This window comes from Herpailurus yagouaroundi, unplaced genomic scaffold, assembly GCF_014898765.1.
Source record: "Herpailurus yagouaroundi ecotype Mexico unplaced genomic scaffold, PumYag 181, whole genome shotgun sequence".
Classification (NCBI taxonomy): domain Eukaryota; kingdom Metazoa; phylum Chordata; class Mammalia; order Carnivora; family Felidae; genus Herpailurus; species Herpailurus yagouaroundi.
The window spans coordinates 32602792-32619867 of record NW_024412412.1 but is presented as its reverse complement, the minus strand read 5'-3'; the positions used below and the strand labels follow the sequence as shown (position 1 = coordinate 32619867).

Below are 17076 nucleotides of genomic sequence, written 5' to 3'. Positions count from 1 at the left end.
AGCCGCCGCAGCCGCCGCCGCCGCGGGGCGAGGTCGCCGCCATGGCCCGCTGGATCCCGACCAAGAGGCAGAAGTACGGGGTCGGTGAGTGCTCGCCCCACCCCGGCCGCCGCGGAGTTCGCGGGGGCGGCCCTCCGCGGCGCAAAGTTGGGCGGTGGACGCCGGGCCGGTGGGTACGCGCGCTGCCCGGGAGCGGGGTCGGGTCCCCGCTGCCCTCGCGGGCGCGGGCGGGGCTCGGCTCCCGCGGCGGCCGTTCCCCGAGGGGGACGTCGCTCCGGGTCTGGGGAATCGGAGTGGCTGGAAGTGCACTCGGGCTCCGGGACTGGAAATCCGGCTCCCGAGTCCAAAGCGCCAGCGCTGGGCACGGGGGAGACGTCAGAAAAAAAAAAAAAAAAAAAAAAAAAAAAGGAAAAAACAAAACGAGCGCTCGCCTGCTGTCGGTTTGGGGCACCGGGCTGGGCGCTCGCGTCTCTCCTCCCCAGCCTTGGGGTTTCATTGAGTAGTTTCTAACCCGCCGCCGTCGGCGGAACGCGGGTGCCGCTCGCGGATCCAGGGCTTTCTCCCTTCTCCCTCCCTGGGCTCTCTCTGATGCTCCAGAGTGAGGAGTTGGGGATTAGAAAGCCGCCTGCCCCCCTTTCCTCCAGGGACTGGGACCTTGGTAACAGTTGGAAACTGAATGGGAGACCGAAGTTGTGGGGGGCACGTGAGGGAAGAGACAGGAAGTGTGTGACCAGGGATCGGGGGTGCCTGTCCCCGGGGGCTGATCGTGCAGACGCCCGTCCTCAACGGAGCGTGCCCCGAGCGGGTGGAAGACTGCCTTCCGAGCCCCGAGTGTCATCGTGGGAGGAGATGAGGATATTTTAGTAAGAAAACTTTGACAGGTCCTGGCTAGGCACTCGGCATTCCTAAACGGCGGTGCTGGAGAGCCCCCCACGACCCGCGGAGGGGTTGCTGTCGTGTCGTTTTGGACCCAAAACACTGGCTGTGCCTGGTTTTGAGCCAGATGAAGAACCGTGGTCCTTGCAGTGTTTATCCCGCAGTGAGGTTGCTGAGGTCTCTTGGAAACGCTGCCCTTCGCGGGGCGATTACCTAGAATAGACACAGTGGTGCGTGTTGAGGATTTTATCACTTCCTCGCAGCTTCATTCATTTGGCGTATTTGTAATTTAATCTTACACCTGAGTCCCTTCCCTGCCGCCGTGTTTCCCTCGCCTCGGTTAGTAGGGAGTGGTCCCCGAACCTGGTCGTCTGTGCTTCTGTGCTATTCTGTGCTTTCTGACAATGAAGTCCTTTTCGGAGATAAGCGTAGCAGCCTCTGGGTGCTTTGCAACTCTGTAACCACGAGTCAGTTACAAAAACAACAAACACGCCCTCTAACATTCACTATACAATGTTCTTAATTGTGACCTTTTATGTGTGTATGTCCCTGCATATATAATAATATATACTCTGTGTGTGTGTGTGTGTGTGTGTGTGTGTGTGTATTGCCTCTATTACAAAAAAACCTTTTCTCCCTCTTAAATTTTACTTAGAATCATTGCACTCTCCCGTGGCAACTCAGAAATGAGTGGGTGTTTCTTCTGCCCGACACTACCTGGTCCTAATTTGGTCATGAGGCTTCAGACAGGTGCCAGTTAGTTAAGTAACCAGTATTATGGGAGTGAAATGATTGAAATAGATGGAATCAATGTCTTTATTTTTGAGTGTTACAGAGTACTACTAAATTAAAGCATATTTAGCAATGCGTAATCATCAGTTCTTACTTACAAAGTTATCACTTCTAATTTTGTATAACAGGAACCCCAACTATCATGACTTTCATGTAATGAATGCAACCACACGCCCTACATTTTTTTTTTCGTTTTTTAAAGTTTATTCATTTTGAGAGAAACAGATATAGTGAGTGGGGGAGGGGCAGAGAGAGAGGGAGACAGAGAATCCCAAGCAGGCTCCACAGGGTCGGTGGGGCTGTCCATCACGGGGCTCGAACCCAGGAAACCTGGAGATCAGGACCTGAGCTGAAACCAAGAGTCGGACATGTAACCGGCTGAGCCACCCAAGCACCCCCCAAATGTTTTAATTGCCATAGTCATAGGAGCAACTGTGATATGTTTTCTTTTTAATGTGTTTTTTTCCTGTTGTGGAGTCAGGTTACCCAGTTATTTATCATCAGTCAAGAAAAGTATGTGAATTGCATTCCCAGGGCAAAAGGGGTAGCAAAATTACCCCAGGATATAATTTGGCACACTTATTTTACTAGACATCATAGATTCTGATTAATCTTGGCTTGACAAAAGGACCCACTGTTAGGCAGGTTAGCCGAGAAGATAAATCACTATTGTTTATTCCTAAACCCCCCTGTTGTTCCTAACACCTCCCTCCCTGCTTAGAAGCCTTCCTTGGCCTACAGGGTAAAGTCTAAATTGAGCCCAACTTTCTCCTTATAGTCATTACATTGCACCATATTTTAAGTATCCTTTCATCCTTGGGTTCAATGAATCAGAAGGTTATGGCTTTGTATCCCAGTCCCAATACCAGGTATGGAGCATGTAGTCCTAACGGCTTGTCCTTGGTGTTGAGGTGACGTTATGAAGCCCTAACCTAGTTTCTGTGATGATGTAATGCAGTTTCTCAACCCCCTCCCCCACCCCCGCCAATCCACCACAATATGAGGGTTTTTTTTTTGTTCAGTTAAACGTGTGAAGTGACAACCTTCCGTCTGTCTTTATCTTTGCAAGTGAAAAAATGTGCTGTGGAATAAATAAGGAAGCATAGAGTAGACAGACTCATTTAAATATAATTAGGAAAATTGGCTTGTTGGACTTTTCTGGGGATAGTCATCACTTACAAATGTCTGCTGGTCGGGTTGCGTTTCTGGGTGAAGGAAACCATATGATAGCCATTTTGAAGCATTTTAATGACTCACAGCTACTCTGTGTGAGGGTAGCACTTTGATCTTCATTTGGATTTTGCTCAGTGAAGTTAGCAGTCTCCACTCTTATATTATCTTGGTGCCACTGTTGGCTGTTCCTGACATAGCCTAGATTTTTCTATGGGGACTGAAATGCAATCTGTCTGGGCTTTCTTAGTTCTTAAACGTAGCTCTATTGGCTCAGTCTCTAGCATTAGGAGGGCCTAAAAGACCCATGTGTGTTATCTGTGTCATCAAGTGAGAGGACAAGTAGACTTCTTCTTTAAAGTTCTAGTCCATTAGTATCCCAGTGCGAAGTGCTCTGTGCCAAGTGCTTAGAAGCAGGGTGCTTTTCCCCATAGCCCTAGAAAATTCTCTTTTCTTTCTTGCTTTCTTTTCCTTTATTCTTTTTTTTCCCTCTTTCTTTCTCGAATGTTTTCTGTTTGACGATATGGGGGTACAAACCCTTTTATTTAGATTTAGTTGTTTTTTTTTAACCGTCCATTTGTTTCGCCCTCCCCCCCCCCCCCCCCCCCCCCCCGGGAGCAGGGCAGAGAGAGAGAGGGAGAGAGAGAGAATTCCAAGCAGGCCTCTCACTGACAGTGGGAGCCCGACGCAGGGCTCAAACTCAGGAACTGTGAGATCATGACCTGAGCCAAATCAAATAGTCAGACGTTTAACTGACTGAGCCACCCAGGAGCCCCACTTTTATTTAGATTTAAGGCCAACATTAGTGATATATACCCAGGGGTTCACTCTTCTGATTTTGGAAAGATTTGTGTTTAAATCTTTTATTTATTTTTTTTTATATTTATTTATAATTTTTGAGAGACAGAGTGAGACAAAAGTGAGAGTGGGGGATCCACGGGATCGATCCAAAGCAGGCTCCAGGCTCTGAGCTGTCCGCACAGAGCCTGACGCAGGGCTCGGGGCTCAAACCCACAGACCGTGAGATCGTGACCTGAGCCGAAGTCGGACGTTCAACCGACTAAGCCACCCAGGTGCCCCCGATTTGTGTTTAAATCTATTCCAAACAAGCCATTTATATCAATAACAGTCCCAAATTGTATTGATCGTGGATTTTTTTTTTTTTTTTGCAGACTCATTATTGTTTGTTTATTTGTGATCTATATCGTTATAATGTGATAAAAGATACTGTGGGAGAATCTTTGCTTTCACCATTAGCTCTTCATCTGTTTGGTGCAGCCTGGCCCCATTAATCTAAAAGCATTCAGCTCAGTCGAGTAGACTCTCAGATGCTGGTGTAAAAATTGAAAACAGGTTCTTGCAGCTGTTTGTTAATGCATTCAGGTGTGCTGTGGGTTCCGGTCCTGCTCTTGAGGGGAGGGTCTCAGAGAATAAATAGTCCGGTTTCCTTTTAAAGAGAAGAACTTGGTGTCTAAAGAGGTAAAGTGAATTGCTTAACACCGGGCAGCCTTTTGATTGCATAAACTCCTTAGGCCATCTGGTTAAGCCAGTGGATCGTTTTCTTAGAATAAAGTCACCTATGAAGGATTGAAAATGAAACTCAGTTGTATTGAAATACAGCTGTTAAGATATTTTTCCAAATTTGTGATGTTGTAATATATGTGCTTATTATTAATCCACTAAATAACAAGACCTAGTTGCAGGTCTAATAACTACTATACTTTTGAATTCGTGATGAGCATGTATGGTGTTTCCAGATATCTGCCGTAAACCATGATACGATCTGAAAACACCTCCGCTTTCAGTTGGTGCCAGTGGGGGTTTATTGTGCACGGTCATCATTAAAGTGATGGCTGAGTGTCAGAAAATAGAGCTGCGTTTTTTCCCCTTTTCAAGTCCGTGGATTTCTGAATTTGAACACAGATGAAGAATCCTTGGCTGAAGATCACACAGCTAATTAGTTACGCAACCAGAATAAGCAACAACAGTAACACTTGTTGGTCATGTGTCTAGAGGAGGTATGATGCTGCTAGATACACAGCTGAAGAAGTCTTTGCCCTAAGGTGTTTGTGTTGTAACATTGAGGCTAAGGATAAAGGGAATAGAGAATTAATTTTTTTTTCAAAAAAAATTTTTTTTAACGTTTATTTATTTTTGAGACAGGGAGAGACAGAGCATGAACTGGGGAGGGTCAGAGAGAGGGAGACACAGAATCTGAAACAGGCTCCAGGCCCCGAAGCGGGGCTCGAACTCACGGACCGCGAGATCATGACCTGAGCCGAAGTCGGCCGCTTAACCGACTGAGCCACCCGGGCGCCCTAGAGAATTACTATTTATGATGAGTTTACTTTGCAACTGCTCTAAATCCTTTACTTCAGAATGTTCCAGGTACACGTGGGGGTCTTGGAGATATTTGCAGCGGGTTCATGAGACTAGAACTTTTTTGACAGTAATATTGAGCCTGTTATTGGCCTGTTTCACTGTACCCTCTCACGAGGATACAGTACAGCTTCCCAGAGACTACATGAAGTGTGATATCGCAGTAGATTGAATGCTGAAGGCAGTGGGAGAATCCAACTCCTTTCGTGAAGGCAGACATTTAAACATTTATTTACAAAGATGCAAAGCCTTGCCGCTCCTAAGTGTTTTTGTTTAGAAAAGTGTTGTTATTTGGAAAAAATACGTCTTCATAAAAAAAAGAGGTACTTTTGCTAACATGCATCAGGTTTATTATGATTATTTTAAATTAGTTACACAAGTGTAAAGTGTCTGTTTTACTTTCTAATAATGGTAAATACTGATAGATGTAACCCACATAAACAAAAGCTCTTTGGGGTTCTCAGTAACTTCTAAGAGTGAAAAGGGTTTCCAAGACCAAACAGTCTCAGCTCTGCTTTTTTGCATGTTATTCCACTCAATCGAGATAATCTTGTGATTCTCCTTTATTGTCCCCTTTTCCCGATAAGAAAACTGAGGTTCCTGGAGGATGAATTTTTCATCTGTGGCCGTGTAATCTACTCCATATGTTTCCCCAAGCTTCAGTCGGTCATTGTTACCGTGATCTCTGCATGCCCAGGTCCCCCGGTGAAGCAGTTTCATGTCTGATGCCCATCCACACCCATTTGCCTCATCTGTTTTCCACGTCATCTTTTCTGTATGTTGCTGCCTTTTTTTTTTTTTTTCATTTTTACTGAAAACAATTATTGGAAAAAAAAAAAATCCGACGCTGCTACCATTCAAGGAGGACCGGCAGCGCGTGCCATAGAAGAAAAGCAACTGTGAAAAGAAAGTCAACAAAAATAAAACAGCAGTGTATTGGGCGTCTGGCAAGATACTGTCAAGGAGGGAGCAGGCTGATGCCCAGCTGAAATTTTCTCCACGACGTGATGTAGATTCTTATTATTTGTGGTAGTTGATGTTTTATAAAGCGGCCGGGAACACTGGCTCGGCGAATACTGAACCATTGCTCTCAGGGAAAATTCAAGGTCAGGTTCCTGTGAGCCTCTGGTCACATTTTCATCATCTGGTCAGTACACACCTTATTTTATGTGTGTTTCTGTTCAAGATAAAGACCTTCTGGGAATGCAAGCTGGTGCGGTCACTCTGGAAAACAACATTGAGGTTCCTCAAAAAATTAGAAATGGAACTACCCTATGACCCAGCAGTTGAACTACTAGGCATTTATCCAAGGGAGACAGGTGTGCTGTTTCAAAGGGACACATGCACCCCCATGTTTATAGCAGCACTATCGACAATAGCCAAAGTAGGGAAAGAGCCCAAATGTCCATCGATGGATGAATGGATAAAGATGTGGGGTGTGTGTGTGTGTGTGTGCGTGTGTGTGCGTGCGTATACACACACAATGGAATATTACTTGCCAATCCAAAAGAATGAAATAATTGTCATTTGTAACAACATCATGGAACTAGAGTGTATTATGCTAAGTGAAATTAGTCAGAGAAAGACAAATAGCCTATGATTTCACCCATATGAGAAATTTAATATACAAAACAGATGAACATAAGGGAAAGGAAGCAAAAATAGCATAAAATCAGGGAGGGGGACAACACGTGAGACTCTTAAATACAGAGAACAAACAAGGTTGCTGGAGGGGTTGTGGGTGGGGGGATGGGCTAAATGGTCAAGGGGCATTAAGGAGGACACTTGTTGGGATGAGCCCTGGGTGTTATACGTAGGGGATGAATCCCTGGATTCTCCTCCAGAAATCATTATTGCACATACCTAACTAACTTGGATGTAAATTTAAAAAGTTTTTTAAAAATTAAGAAAAACGATTTGAAGACCTTATTTACTCTACATGGTTGATCACTAAGACTGAACTCATGGCCACCAGCACTCTATCAACAAGCCTCAGTGAAGCTTATCTAACCATGTATTTTCTCCAGTAGACAAATCACAGCCTTTTTGCACTTACGAACACTACACAGCACTTCAGCACGGTGCTTGGGGTCCGTTTTATAATAGTGAAATCATTAAGAAAAAGCACAAAGTGAAAAAAAAAATGGCACTAAATTTAAAACTGCACATTTAAAAACTGCAAAAAAGAAACTTGTTTACCGTACGAGGACTGAAACAAAAAGGCCAGCGGTCACCTCGTTCGACCTCAAATGGGAACTTGTGGGTTACGTTTTGCCCCTCTGCACACATCTGAGAGTGACCGTGGATGTGCCAGGAGTATTCATTTGGTGCTACATATACATTTTAGTAAGTAGGAGGATGCAGAAATACAGAATCTGCAAATAATAAGCATCAACTGTAGTTAGATAAAATAGAGAATTAAAGATGGAATCAGTTAGAATAATCCCTCCTTAGATGCTTCTGAGAAACTTAGTTTAAGGTACTACATATTGTCTTTGCCCACGCCTTGCCTGCCCACACCTCTCAATGTCTATTGACATTTCTCTTTACTTCATATAATTGTCGTATTTATTTGTATTTTTAAAATGTTTTACTTATTTTGAGAGAGAGAGCATGCACGAGCAGGGGAGGGGCAGAGAGAGAGACAGACAGAGAGAGAGAGAGAGAGAGAGAGAGAGAGAGACACGGAGTCCCAAGCAGAGCCCGACACAGGGCTCGATCCCACAAACCATGAGATCGTGACCTGAGCCGAAACCCAGAGTCGGGCGCTCATCTAAGTGAGCCACCCAGTCGCCCCTGTCCTATTTATTTGATTGTGTTTACTGCCTGTCTCTCATACTAGAATGTGAGGTTATGCGGACAGGAACTTTGTCTTTTTCATCAGTGAACTCCAGTGCCGGCACATGGCCAACACTCAATAAATAAATGAAGTGATATATGAATGCTGAATCCATCATCTACCTAAATTTGTCTTGTCTGCGGTAAGAGGGAGTTTTCTTCAGGCTGCAGAATATACTGCCATATGCATCCTTCCAGTGAGATGTAATAAAAAATGGTGGGAGAAGGAACATTTAAATAATAGATAAAATAGATTTAATAAATGGCTTAAGCAGAGGGTTGTGTGAACATTGTGGTGTGGGAGAGGAATTGAAATCCTAAATGATGCCTTGGAGGCTTCCAGGAGGAAGGTGCATTGTAGGATTGGCTAAGTGGAAAGAAAAAGCTTGACCGCTGTGGTAAATAGGGTTTAGGAGGTTCTGAGTCATTGGATTAGCGCTTTCATGAGCACGTGAGTCGAGGGAGAAAAACGACGTGGAATCTAGTGAAAGAACGCTTTTAAACTCATTTGTTCCTTCTATTACTAAAAAGGAGTTGAGGTCCATTACAATAAGGACAGTATGTATTGTACACAGGGTAATTAAAAGAAAAAGATACGAGATCCCTAGTAATGTGGTGAGGAAGAAGCAGTTTAGAGTATGGGCTCGGGGCTTTGCAGCAAAGGGAGTAGTTACTCAGGATTTAGTTTGTCCAGATTTACAGAATGCTTTTTGTGGTAGTCATACCTTTCAACTTAAATGAACTCGTGGTCTCTCCTCATCTAAAAATTAAGAGACAACCCAATGAAGTTTGGGGGGAAAGGACTCAGATCTCATTGCAATGAAGTTTTCCATGAAGGGAAATTTTTCTAACTTCTAGTTCATTCCCAGCAATATTCAGTGTAACAACAATTACAACTCTACACATACCAAATATTTTAGTACTGTCAAAGAGTAAAAAAAAAAAAAAAAAAGGAACACAGATCACTTCTATTACCACTCATTTAAATTGAGAAGAAATCATGGAATTGTAATAGAATTTGACCTGTATCTGTGGCCCAGGAAATTGACGACGGTCGGGTAGTTTGTGCTTCAGGAAATTGACCGAGGTCACGTAGTTTGTTCTTCACTAAGTGTTTGAAAGGAGGGCAAAGTAGTTTTCTCCCTCATCAAATGGGTAAAACCACTCATGAAATGTCTCCTGTCTGTGGGTGTTAAAGGCGTAACAAATCCTTTGGGAGACCTTTGACATTGTTTTATAAGTCGCCCCCAGCATACTTTAGGAGTAACGGTCTTTTTAAGTTTAAAAAAGTGCTTTTGAGATCAAGCTAAGAAATGAGTTTGAAATAGAGATTTTGGTGAGTAAGGGAAAGGAGAGGATGGCTGTGTTAATTTTATTTTTTGCAAGTGGTGGCCAGGCCACGTCCTCTGGGAGCCTGGGCTGGCAGCCGGGACTCCACCGATTGTCTGAATTGCTGGCAACCAGCTCCCAAGCCAGAGACAAGAGTGGCCTTTGTCCTCCACAAAGCTCTATGCCATCGCAAAGCTGCTATTGTTCCAATGGCTTAATATTCATGGATCCACCTTTCCAGATTGTGCCATTTGCTCCTGCTTTTCCACACCCCATTAAACTCAGGGACTGTTCATGTCAGATGCCATATTTGGACCCCCCCCCCCCGGGGGCGCCAGAAGAACCCGGGGTAACTATTCTATGTTTTATAATAACATGAGGAAAAGAAATCATAGCAGAGATAAATTCCCTCTTGAAAATAGCTCTTTGCTGACTCCGCCAAGAGTAAGAGTGCATCCCGCTGACTGGTTACCTACGTACCTGGGGCAGGATGTGCTATAGTTTGTGTGAGTCTGAAGCAATAGGGTTCTCACTCCTCAGACTTTCCTGCTGGAGATCGGTTATAAGTCATAACACAGTTATAAAAATCTGACAGCTTTGCCCTTTTGTGTATAGAATCATAAAATATTAAGGGCTGGATTCTCTCTGCATCCATCACCTCTTGGCTAACACCCTCATTTCATTGCAAAAATATGCCCCGGAGGTATAAAGTGAGTAACCGGAATCACACCGCTACTAGCCGATGTGTGTTTCAGCCTGCTGTCTTCCGGCTGCTTCCTTTCTCTTTATAACTGGATAGCGCACATGTCTTTATATGTCTGCTTAGGGATCTGACAAGTCGTTGTATCCTGCTCAGTCCGAAAGGGAAAATGCCCGTCTTCCCTGTGGTTTTTCTAGGTGGAGGTTTTGGTGTAAATAAGATCTTCCTATGAAATCATCTTCTCCCCCTTTTTACTGAGATATAATTGATACGTAACATCATGGTCGTTTCGCGTGTACCACGTAAAGTGTATATATCGTGAAAGGATCACCACAGTAAGTCTCGTTAACATCCATCCAACTGTAACGCAGCGTTACAAGTTTTTCCTTGTGATGAGGGCTTTTAATATCTACTCTCAACTTTCAGCATTTTAAAAAAAATTTTTGTGTTATTTTAGGAAAATGTTTATTTTGGGGGTGTCTGGGTGGCTCAGTCGTTAAGCGTCTGACTTTGGCCCAGGTCATGATCTCGCAGTTTGTGAGTTTGAGCCCCGCATCGAGCTCTGTGCTGGAAGCTTGGAGCCTGGAGCCTGCTTTGAATTCTGCGTCTCCCTCTCTCTCTGCTTCTCCCCCGCTCATGCTCTGTCTCTCTCTCTCTCTCTCTCTCTCTCTCTCCCTCTCCCTCTCTCAAAAAAGAAAAAAAAATGTTGAGAGAGAGTACGAGCTGTAGAGGGGCAGGCGGGAGGGGAGAGAGCTTCTCAAGCAGGCTGTGTGCTGTCCGTGCAGAACCTGATGTGGGCCTCCATCCCACGAAACGTGAGATCATGACCTGAGCCAAAATCAAGAGTTGGATGCTTCACCGACTGAGCCACCCGGGCTCCCAGACAATACAGTATTCTTAACTGTAGTCATTATGCTGTACATGATATCCCCAAGTCTTATTTTAGAATCAGAAGTTTGTGCCTTTCAATCACCACCCATCCCCCACCTCTGGCAGCTACCAGGTTCTTCTCTGTATGCATGAGTTCCTTTTGTTTTGTTTTGTTTTGTTTTGTTTTGTTTTGTTTTAGGTTCCACATGTAGGTGAGATCATACAGTATTTCTCTTTCTCCGTCGGACTTACTTCACTTAGCAGAATGCCCTCAAAGTCCACCTGTGTTGCTGCAGATGGTAGAATTTCCTTCTTCTTTCTTTTTTGTTTTTAATAGCTGGATAATATTCCTGTGTGTGTGTGTCAGATTTTCTTTATCCATTCATCTATCAGTGGACACTTAGGTTGTTTCCAGATCTTGGCTATTGTAAATACTGCATGAAATATGGAGGTACAGATATCTTTTCAGGCTAGTGTTCCTTTGAGTGAATACCCAGAGGCTGGATTATATGGTACTTCTATTTTTAATTTTTGAGGAACCTCCATTCTGTTTTCCATGCTAGCTGTGCTAATGCACATTCCCACCAGCAGTACGCAAGACTTCTCCTTTTCCCACCTCCTCACCAATATTTACTCCTTGTCTTTTTGATAATAACATTCTAAAAGATGTGAGATGATATCTCATCATGGTTCGGATTGGCATTTCCCTGATGATTAGTGATGTTGAGCGTCTTTTCCCGTGTCTCTTGGAATCTTCTTTGAAAAGAATTCAGCTCTTCTTTCAATTTTTTAATTTTCTTTTCTTCTTCCTTTTTTTTTTTTTTTTTTTTTTTTTGGCTGCTGAGTTTATGAGTTCTTAATATGTTGCATAACCTATTAACAGATAGGTGATTCACAATTATTTTCTCCCATTTGGGTAGGTTGCCTTCTCATTTTGTTGATGGCTTTCTTTGCTGTTCACCTTCCCCTTTTTACAAGTTCTGGGAAGGAAGTGTGTTTTGGAGGTTTGGGCCTGCAAAGTAGAAGTCACGCTGTGGGTTCCATGGTGGTCACGTTTTAGGCCAGCGATGGGCCCGGTGGTCTTCGGTCCTCAGCACCATGGTTTTGACGTAATGTCAGTTGCAAAACTAAAAGGTTGTGTGCTATTCTCACAACATGGCAGGCATGTTTGAGAATGAATGCTACTGGGGTTTCCCAAGTGTTGATGGGTGAAGAGAGAGTCATGTATTGATCATAAAGGATTATAATATTGACCTGGAAGTGAGAGAACATTGGCATTTTTTAGACTTGTATTTTGAACAAAAAGACTTGACCTAGGAGAAATGTGAGTGAGGCTCCTTGCTGTCCTGGTGGATTCAAGTCCTCTTATACTGTTCTGATGGGAAAGGACAGCTTGGTACTGGGGAGGGGAAGCAGCCTCATCTCAGGCAGAGAGCTGCTATTGACTTCCTGTGGGAGCACACTCCTTCTGGAACAGCGGTGGAGTCTGTCTACCTGGTGTCTGGGGCACTCCAGCCAGGCTTTGAGCTTCTTTCTGAACAGGAGCAAATAAGCAGAGAAGGCCTGCCCCTCACATCATGATAGCATGATTTGGTTTAGTTATTCCATCTCCTAGGATCCTGAGGCACAGTGGCTGTGAACTTACATGACTGTATATGTTTTCTCAATCAGTGGATACCAGGAGCACAGTTACTCATTTATTGTCTTTGAAAAAGGAATCCGTGTCTCCCTCTCTCTCTGCCCCTTCCCCACTTGGCCTCTGTTTCTCTCTCAAAAATCAAACAAACAAGCAAGCAGACAAACAAACATATTGGTTAAAATAAAAACTGCGTATGCCCTTTGAGTTACAATTCCTTTCCTGTGAGTTTGTCTTACCGATATACTGATACATGTGGGGAGTGATACATGGACGAGATTATTCATTAGGGCATTGTTTATAACAGAAACATGAAAACAAGTGTGAATCAGTTGGGGATGGGTTTAGTAATTTATAGCACACGCATACAGTGGAATACTATACCATTAAAAAGAATCAGGCTCAATGGCAAATATAATGCCAGCATTTGGTGGTTAAAGGACAATCTCTTTAAGAAATGGTGCTGGGTCAGTTGGCGGTCTCTACTGAAAACAATGCACTGGCCCCCTATTTTATGCCAAAAAAAAATTGATTACTGGACCGCTACTTCATGCCATAAAAAAATGATTCCAAATGTCTGAAAGGTAAAGACTTTCAGAAGGAAGGATAAGAGAACATCTTGACCTTGGAGCAGGCAGAGATTCTCAAAGGGACACAAAACACACTAACTTAAAAAAAATTATACCAAGTCTCTTAAAATTCAGAAAACCTCTGCTCACAGAAAGACGCCCTTAAGAGATTAAAAAGACACTGCACGGAGTGGAAGAAGACATTCCCAGCACACAGCTCTGACCAAGAGATCATATTGCAAACACGGAAAGAACTAGAAATCAGTAGAAGAATAACCCAATAGAAAAATGGGCGAAAGATGTGAATAGACACTTCATAAAACATGATATCCACATGTCCGATAAACATTTGGAAGGGGGTCTGATTTCCATTTGTCATCAATGGAGATGTAAACACAATGGCTGGCAGACCACTGCAGCCCCACCCAATGGGCAAAAGAAAACCAAATCCAACCAAACCATGGAGTCGTTCCAGCTCTTGGTGAGGGCGTGGGTGGGGCAACAGGAGGTCCATGTATGGGTGGGAGTGTACGTCGGGACAGCCATTTTGGAAAGCAGTTCAGGAGTTTGTATTAAAGTTCGGCGTAGACCTCCTCTGTGCAGTTTCACTGTTGGGGGGATGATAAGTTTCTTCAAAAAGACTCGTGTCGAATGCTCGTAGCACACTATTTAAAATAGCCCCAAATTGGAAAACCCACGCATGCCCGTCAGCAGTTGAGTGTGTACAAATTGTGTCCCCACCCGATGAAATCAATACTAAAGGGCAATTGAGAATGAACGATTTACGTGCACTCACAAAGATACGGCTAAACCTCACAAAAGGCTGTGTGAAAGAAGGCAAACACAAAAGAGTACATATATTGTGTTACTGAATTTCTATAAATACCACTTCAGGCAAAAGTAATTTGTTTCTAGAAGTCAGGGTCGTGGTCCCTCTAGGTGTCACAGGGTGACAGGTGCGCTGGAAAGGAGAATGAGCAGGGCATGTAGGTTTTTGATCATGTCTGTTCTGTTTCTTGATCTTGGTGGGGTCTCAGTTGATGCGAGTTTAGTGCAATATACTTGTATGGCACGTGCATGCCCCGTGTAGTAAACTGAAATAAACATTTTAGAAAGAAGAGGTTGATACGGGCTGTTTCCAAGATAGATTTGAGTAAGAGGGCATGGAACAAAAAGTATACATAGTATTGATTTCATGAAGCAAATATTTACGCAGGACCCGCTATGTGTCAGGCACTGTTTAAGGCACTGAATGCAGTAGACAAGCGTGTGCGTACTTGTAAATGCTAGACCACTTCTGAAAGTGTGTGTAGGGGATTGTCCATCAGTTGTTTCTTGGAAGGAGATGGTGGTCTGGGTGTCAGAAGTAGTGGGCTTTTATTAAATATTTTTGCACCTTGCAAAGTTTGTGCAATGTGGAGTGATTACTAGTTTGAAATAATATATACATTGGACTTAACGATCCTATGATTATTCATGCCATTTGTGACCTAAAGACAGCAACTGTTGTCACCTCTGTTTTAGAGATCTAGCAAAAGAAGCAGGCTATTTTGGTGGTTTGCCCCAAATCACACAGGATGTCTGGGCTGGTTTTGGCAATGAGGTCTTCGGCCCTGTCTCTCAAACTATGCCGACTCTTGCATATTCTAGCAAAGATCTAACGTTCTATGTCACTATATATAAGTGTTTAGTGTTGAGAGAGAGAGCACACAGGGGAGGGGCAGAGAGAGCGGGGGGTGGGGTGGGGTGGGGGGGACAGAGGATCCAAAGTGGGCTCTGTGCTGTCTGTGCTGTGTGGGGCTCGAACCCGTGACCCATGATACAATGACCTGAGCTGGGGTTAGACACTTAACCGACTGAGACACCCGGGCGCCCCGCTGTTACTATATTCCTGATGACCATCTGTAATTTAGTATACTTTGCTTTCTACCATTCAGTGAATTACTTATAACACACTCCATCTCCTTGTTTACCGTCAAAAACCAATCCTAAGATTGTGTTTCTGTTTAGGGCAAGGTGGCATTTTTGTGTTTACGCTAGCCTCCTCTCTTTATAATCCTAAAATTAAAAATTCGTAGAATCACCTCTCATTCATTTCAATCTGTCGATTGTCCTAAGGATCTCAATGACTGTTTTATGGTGATAAACCATTAGTCTCCAGCTTTGATTCCTCTGTTCAAAGACAGTAAGGTGTGATGTCACTGTCTTTTTTGATAAGGCAATCAACAGTCCCGTGGCATACACAAAACTTGGTCTCGCATTACATAAAATAAAATATTCACTAACAAAACAGGATGTTTACATACAATTATTTCTATAGTTCAACAGCTTTACTAATGTGGTATGCCTTTTAAAAAAGTCAATCATGTTCTGGGGCTTCTGGGTCGATCGGTCGGTTAAACATCCAACTCTTGATTTCACTCAGGTCATGATCTCACGGTTTGAGAGATTGAGCCCCGTGTCAGGCTCTGCGCTGCACGGAGCATGCTCGGGATTGTCTCTCACGCTCTATCAGAATGAATAAATAAACTTGAAATAAATCATGGTCTGAGTGAGTGAAGATCATGGCGCAGACGTCGATTTGCTCAGCGACACATGGTAAGCTGACATCAGAACCGTGGTTACTATGTTTAGTCCTGCGGACTATAGTTCATGCCCTGTGGCCAAGCCATGCTTACAATCACAATTGTCAGGGTAGACACAAGAGCCGTTTGCTGCGGAGTGAAGTTCGGGAGAGTAGCTTCTTGTAGCTTGGAATTTGGAAGTTCGCTTCTACCAATTTATATCTCTTTGCCTTTATGAAGTCATACGAGGCCCTAAGCCAAGTGAGAAGGTAGGAATATGCTCAGCACACTTCCTGGTATTGTAGGCAGAATGCAATCATTATCTGAAATTTTGCTAGGTGGGAGCCTGCCTGAGAGTAGCAGGGCAGGGTTTATTGTTTGCAGAGCAGGGTTGATTGTTAAGTAGTTAACGTTGGTTAGCTCTGAACCCATCCTCGAAGGTCCAGACTAGTCTCCAGTATATTTCCAGTGTCAAAGCTCTCATGGCTGGAAATGGCCAGGTCTTGCAAAAATTGTCGAGGAAAATAATTTGAATTCCCTGGGCGTGTCTGGGTGATGGGACTTCTGTTCTCGGTTCCTGCGCGTTGGGGTAACACTGACTCACTGGCTGAGATCCGTCTGGGATTTTAAGAGGTATAAATAAGTAACAAATTCACACAGAACTGACTAACATGGATGTTTTGAGTCAGGCCAACTGGGATTTGAATCCCTACCCACTGTGACTAACTTACTGCTCTGAGGAAGTACACATTCTCAGAGTACCTGCTGTGTACCAGTGGTTTATGGAGTGTTCGTGAGGATTATAGAAGATAAGGAACGTATGGGAAATACATAGGAAGAGTAGGGAGGGCTTCAGAAAGGCCTCTTTCCTTCCCTTTGGCTTGATCGAATGTCACAAAATACATTATCTCCAGCCTCATCTCATCATGGAGTCGGAGACATTTGTGACCAGTAGCCCTTGGCCAGCCATTTCAGGTCCTATCACACAGACCATCCCAGAATCTGGAGATAGGAATCCATTGAGGACAGACTCCTGAACGATTGCCTTGCAGGCCTGTAAGCCTTTCTTAAAGAAGACCGATGCCCACCTGAGTCAAATTATTGGCCGCATATAGAATACTGTGGAACGTTGTGGAAGAGCTGGCGCCCAGCTCACCTTTGGCCGTGTCAGGATTCCAACTCCGGCTCTTTGTCAAATGGCTCGACAGCTTCAGGGAGGTCTTTTTGTAAGCTCACAGATTCAGAAATGGTTTGACTCTGTAGAAGAATTCTCTTCATGTTTGAGCTCTGATCTAAGCCAACAGCTTTGGAAATTTTGAATCTGCCTCTTATATATTTTTTTTTCCTGTATTA

General features: G+C 43.9%; 1 protein-coding gene across 3 annotated transcripts in view; it reads left to right on the top strand.

Annotated features, from left to right (window-relative positions):
- The first annotated feature begins 6 nt into the window (after window positions 1–6).
- The window catches only part of DOCK5 (dedicator of cytokinesis 5), a 224963-nt gene continuing 207893 nt past the window's right edge, over window positions 7–17076 (top strand). For all 3 annotated transcript variants that reach the window (XM_040490247.1, XM_040490248.1, XM_040490249.1), the window contains exon 1: window positions 7–84. In XM_040490247.1, the coding sequence (XP_040346181.1) occupies window positions 42–84 (43 nt within the window). In that variant the 5' untranslated portion in view covers window positions 7–41. The remainder of the gene's footprint in view (window positions 85–17076) is intronic.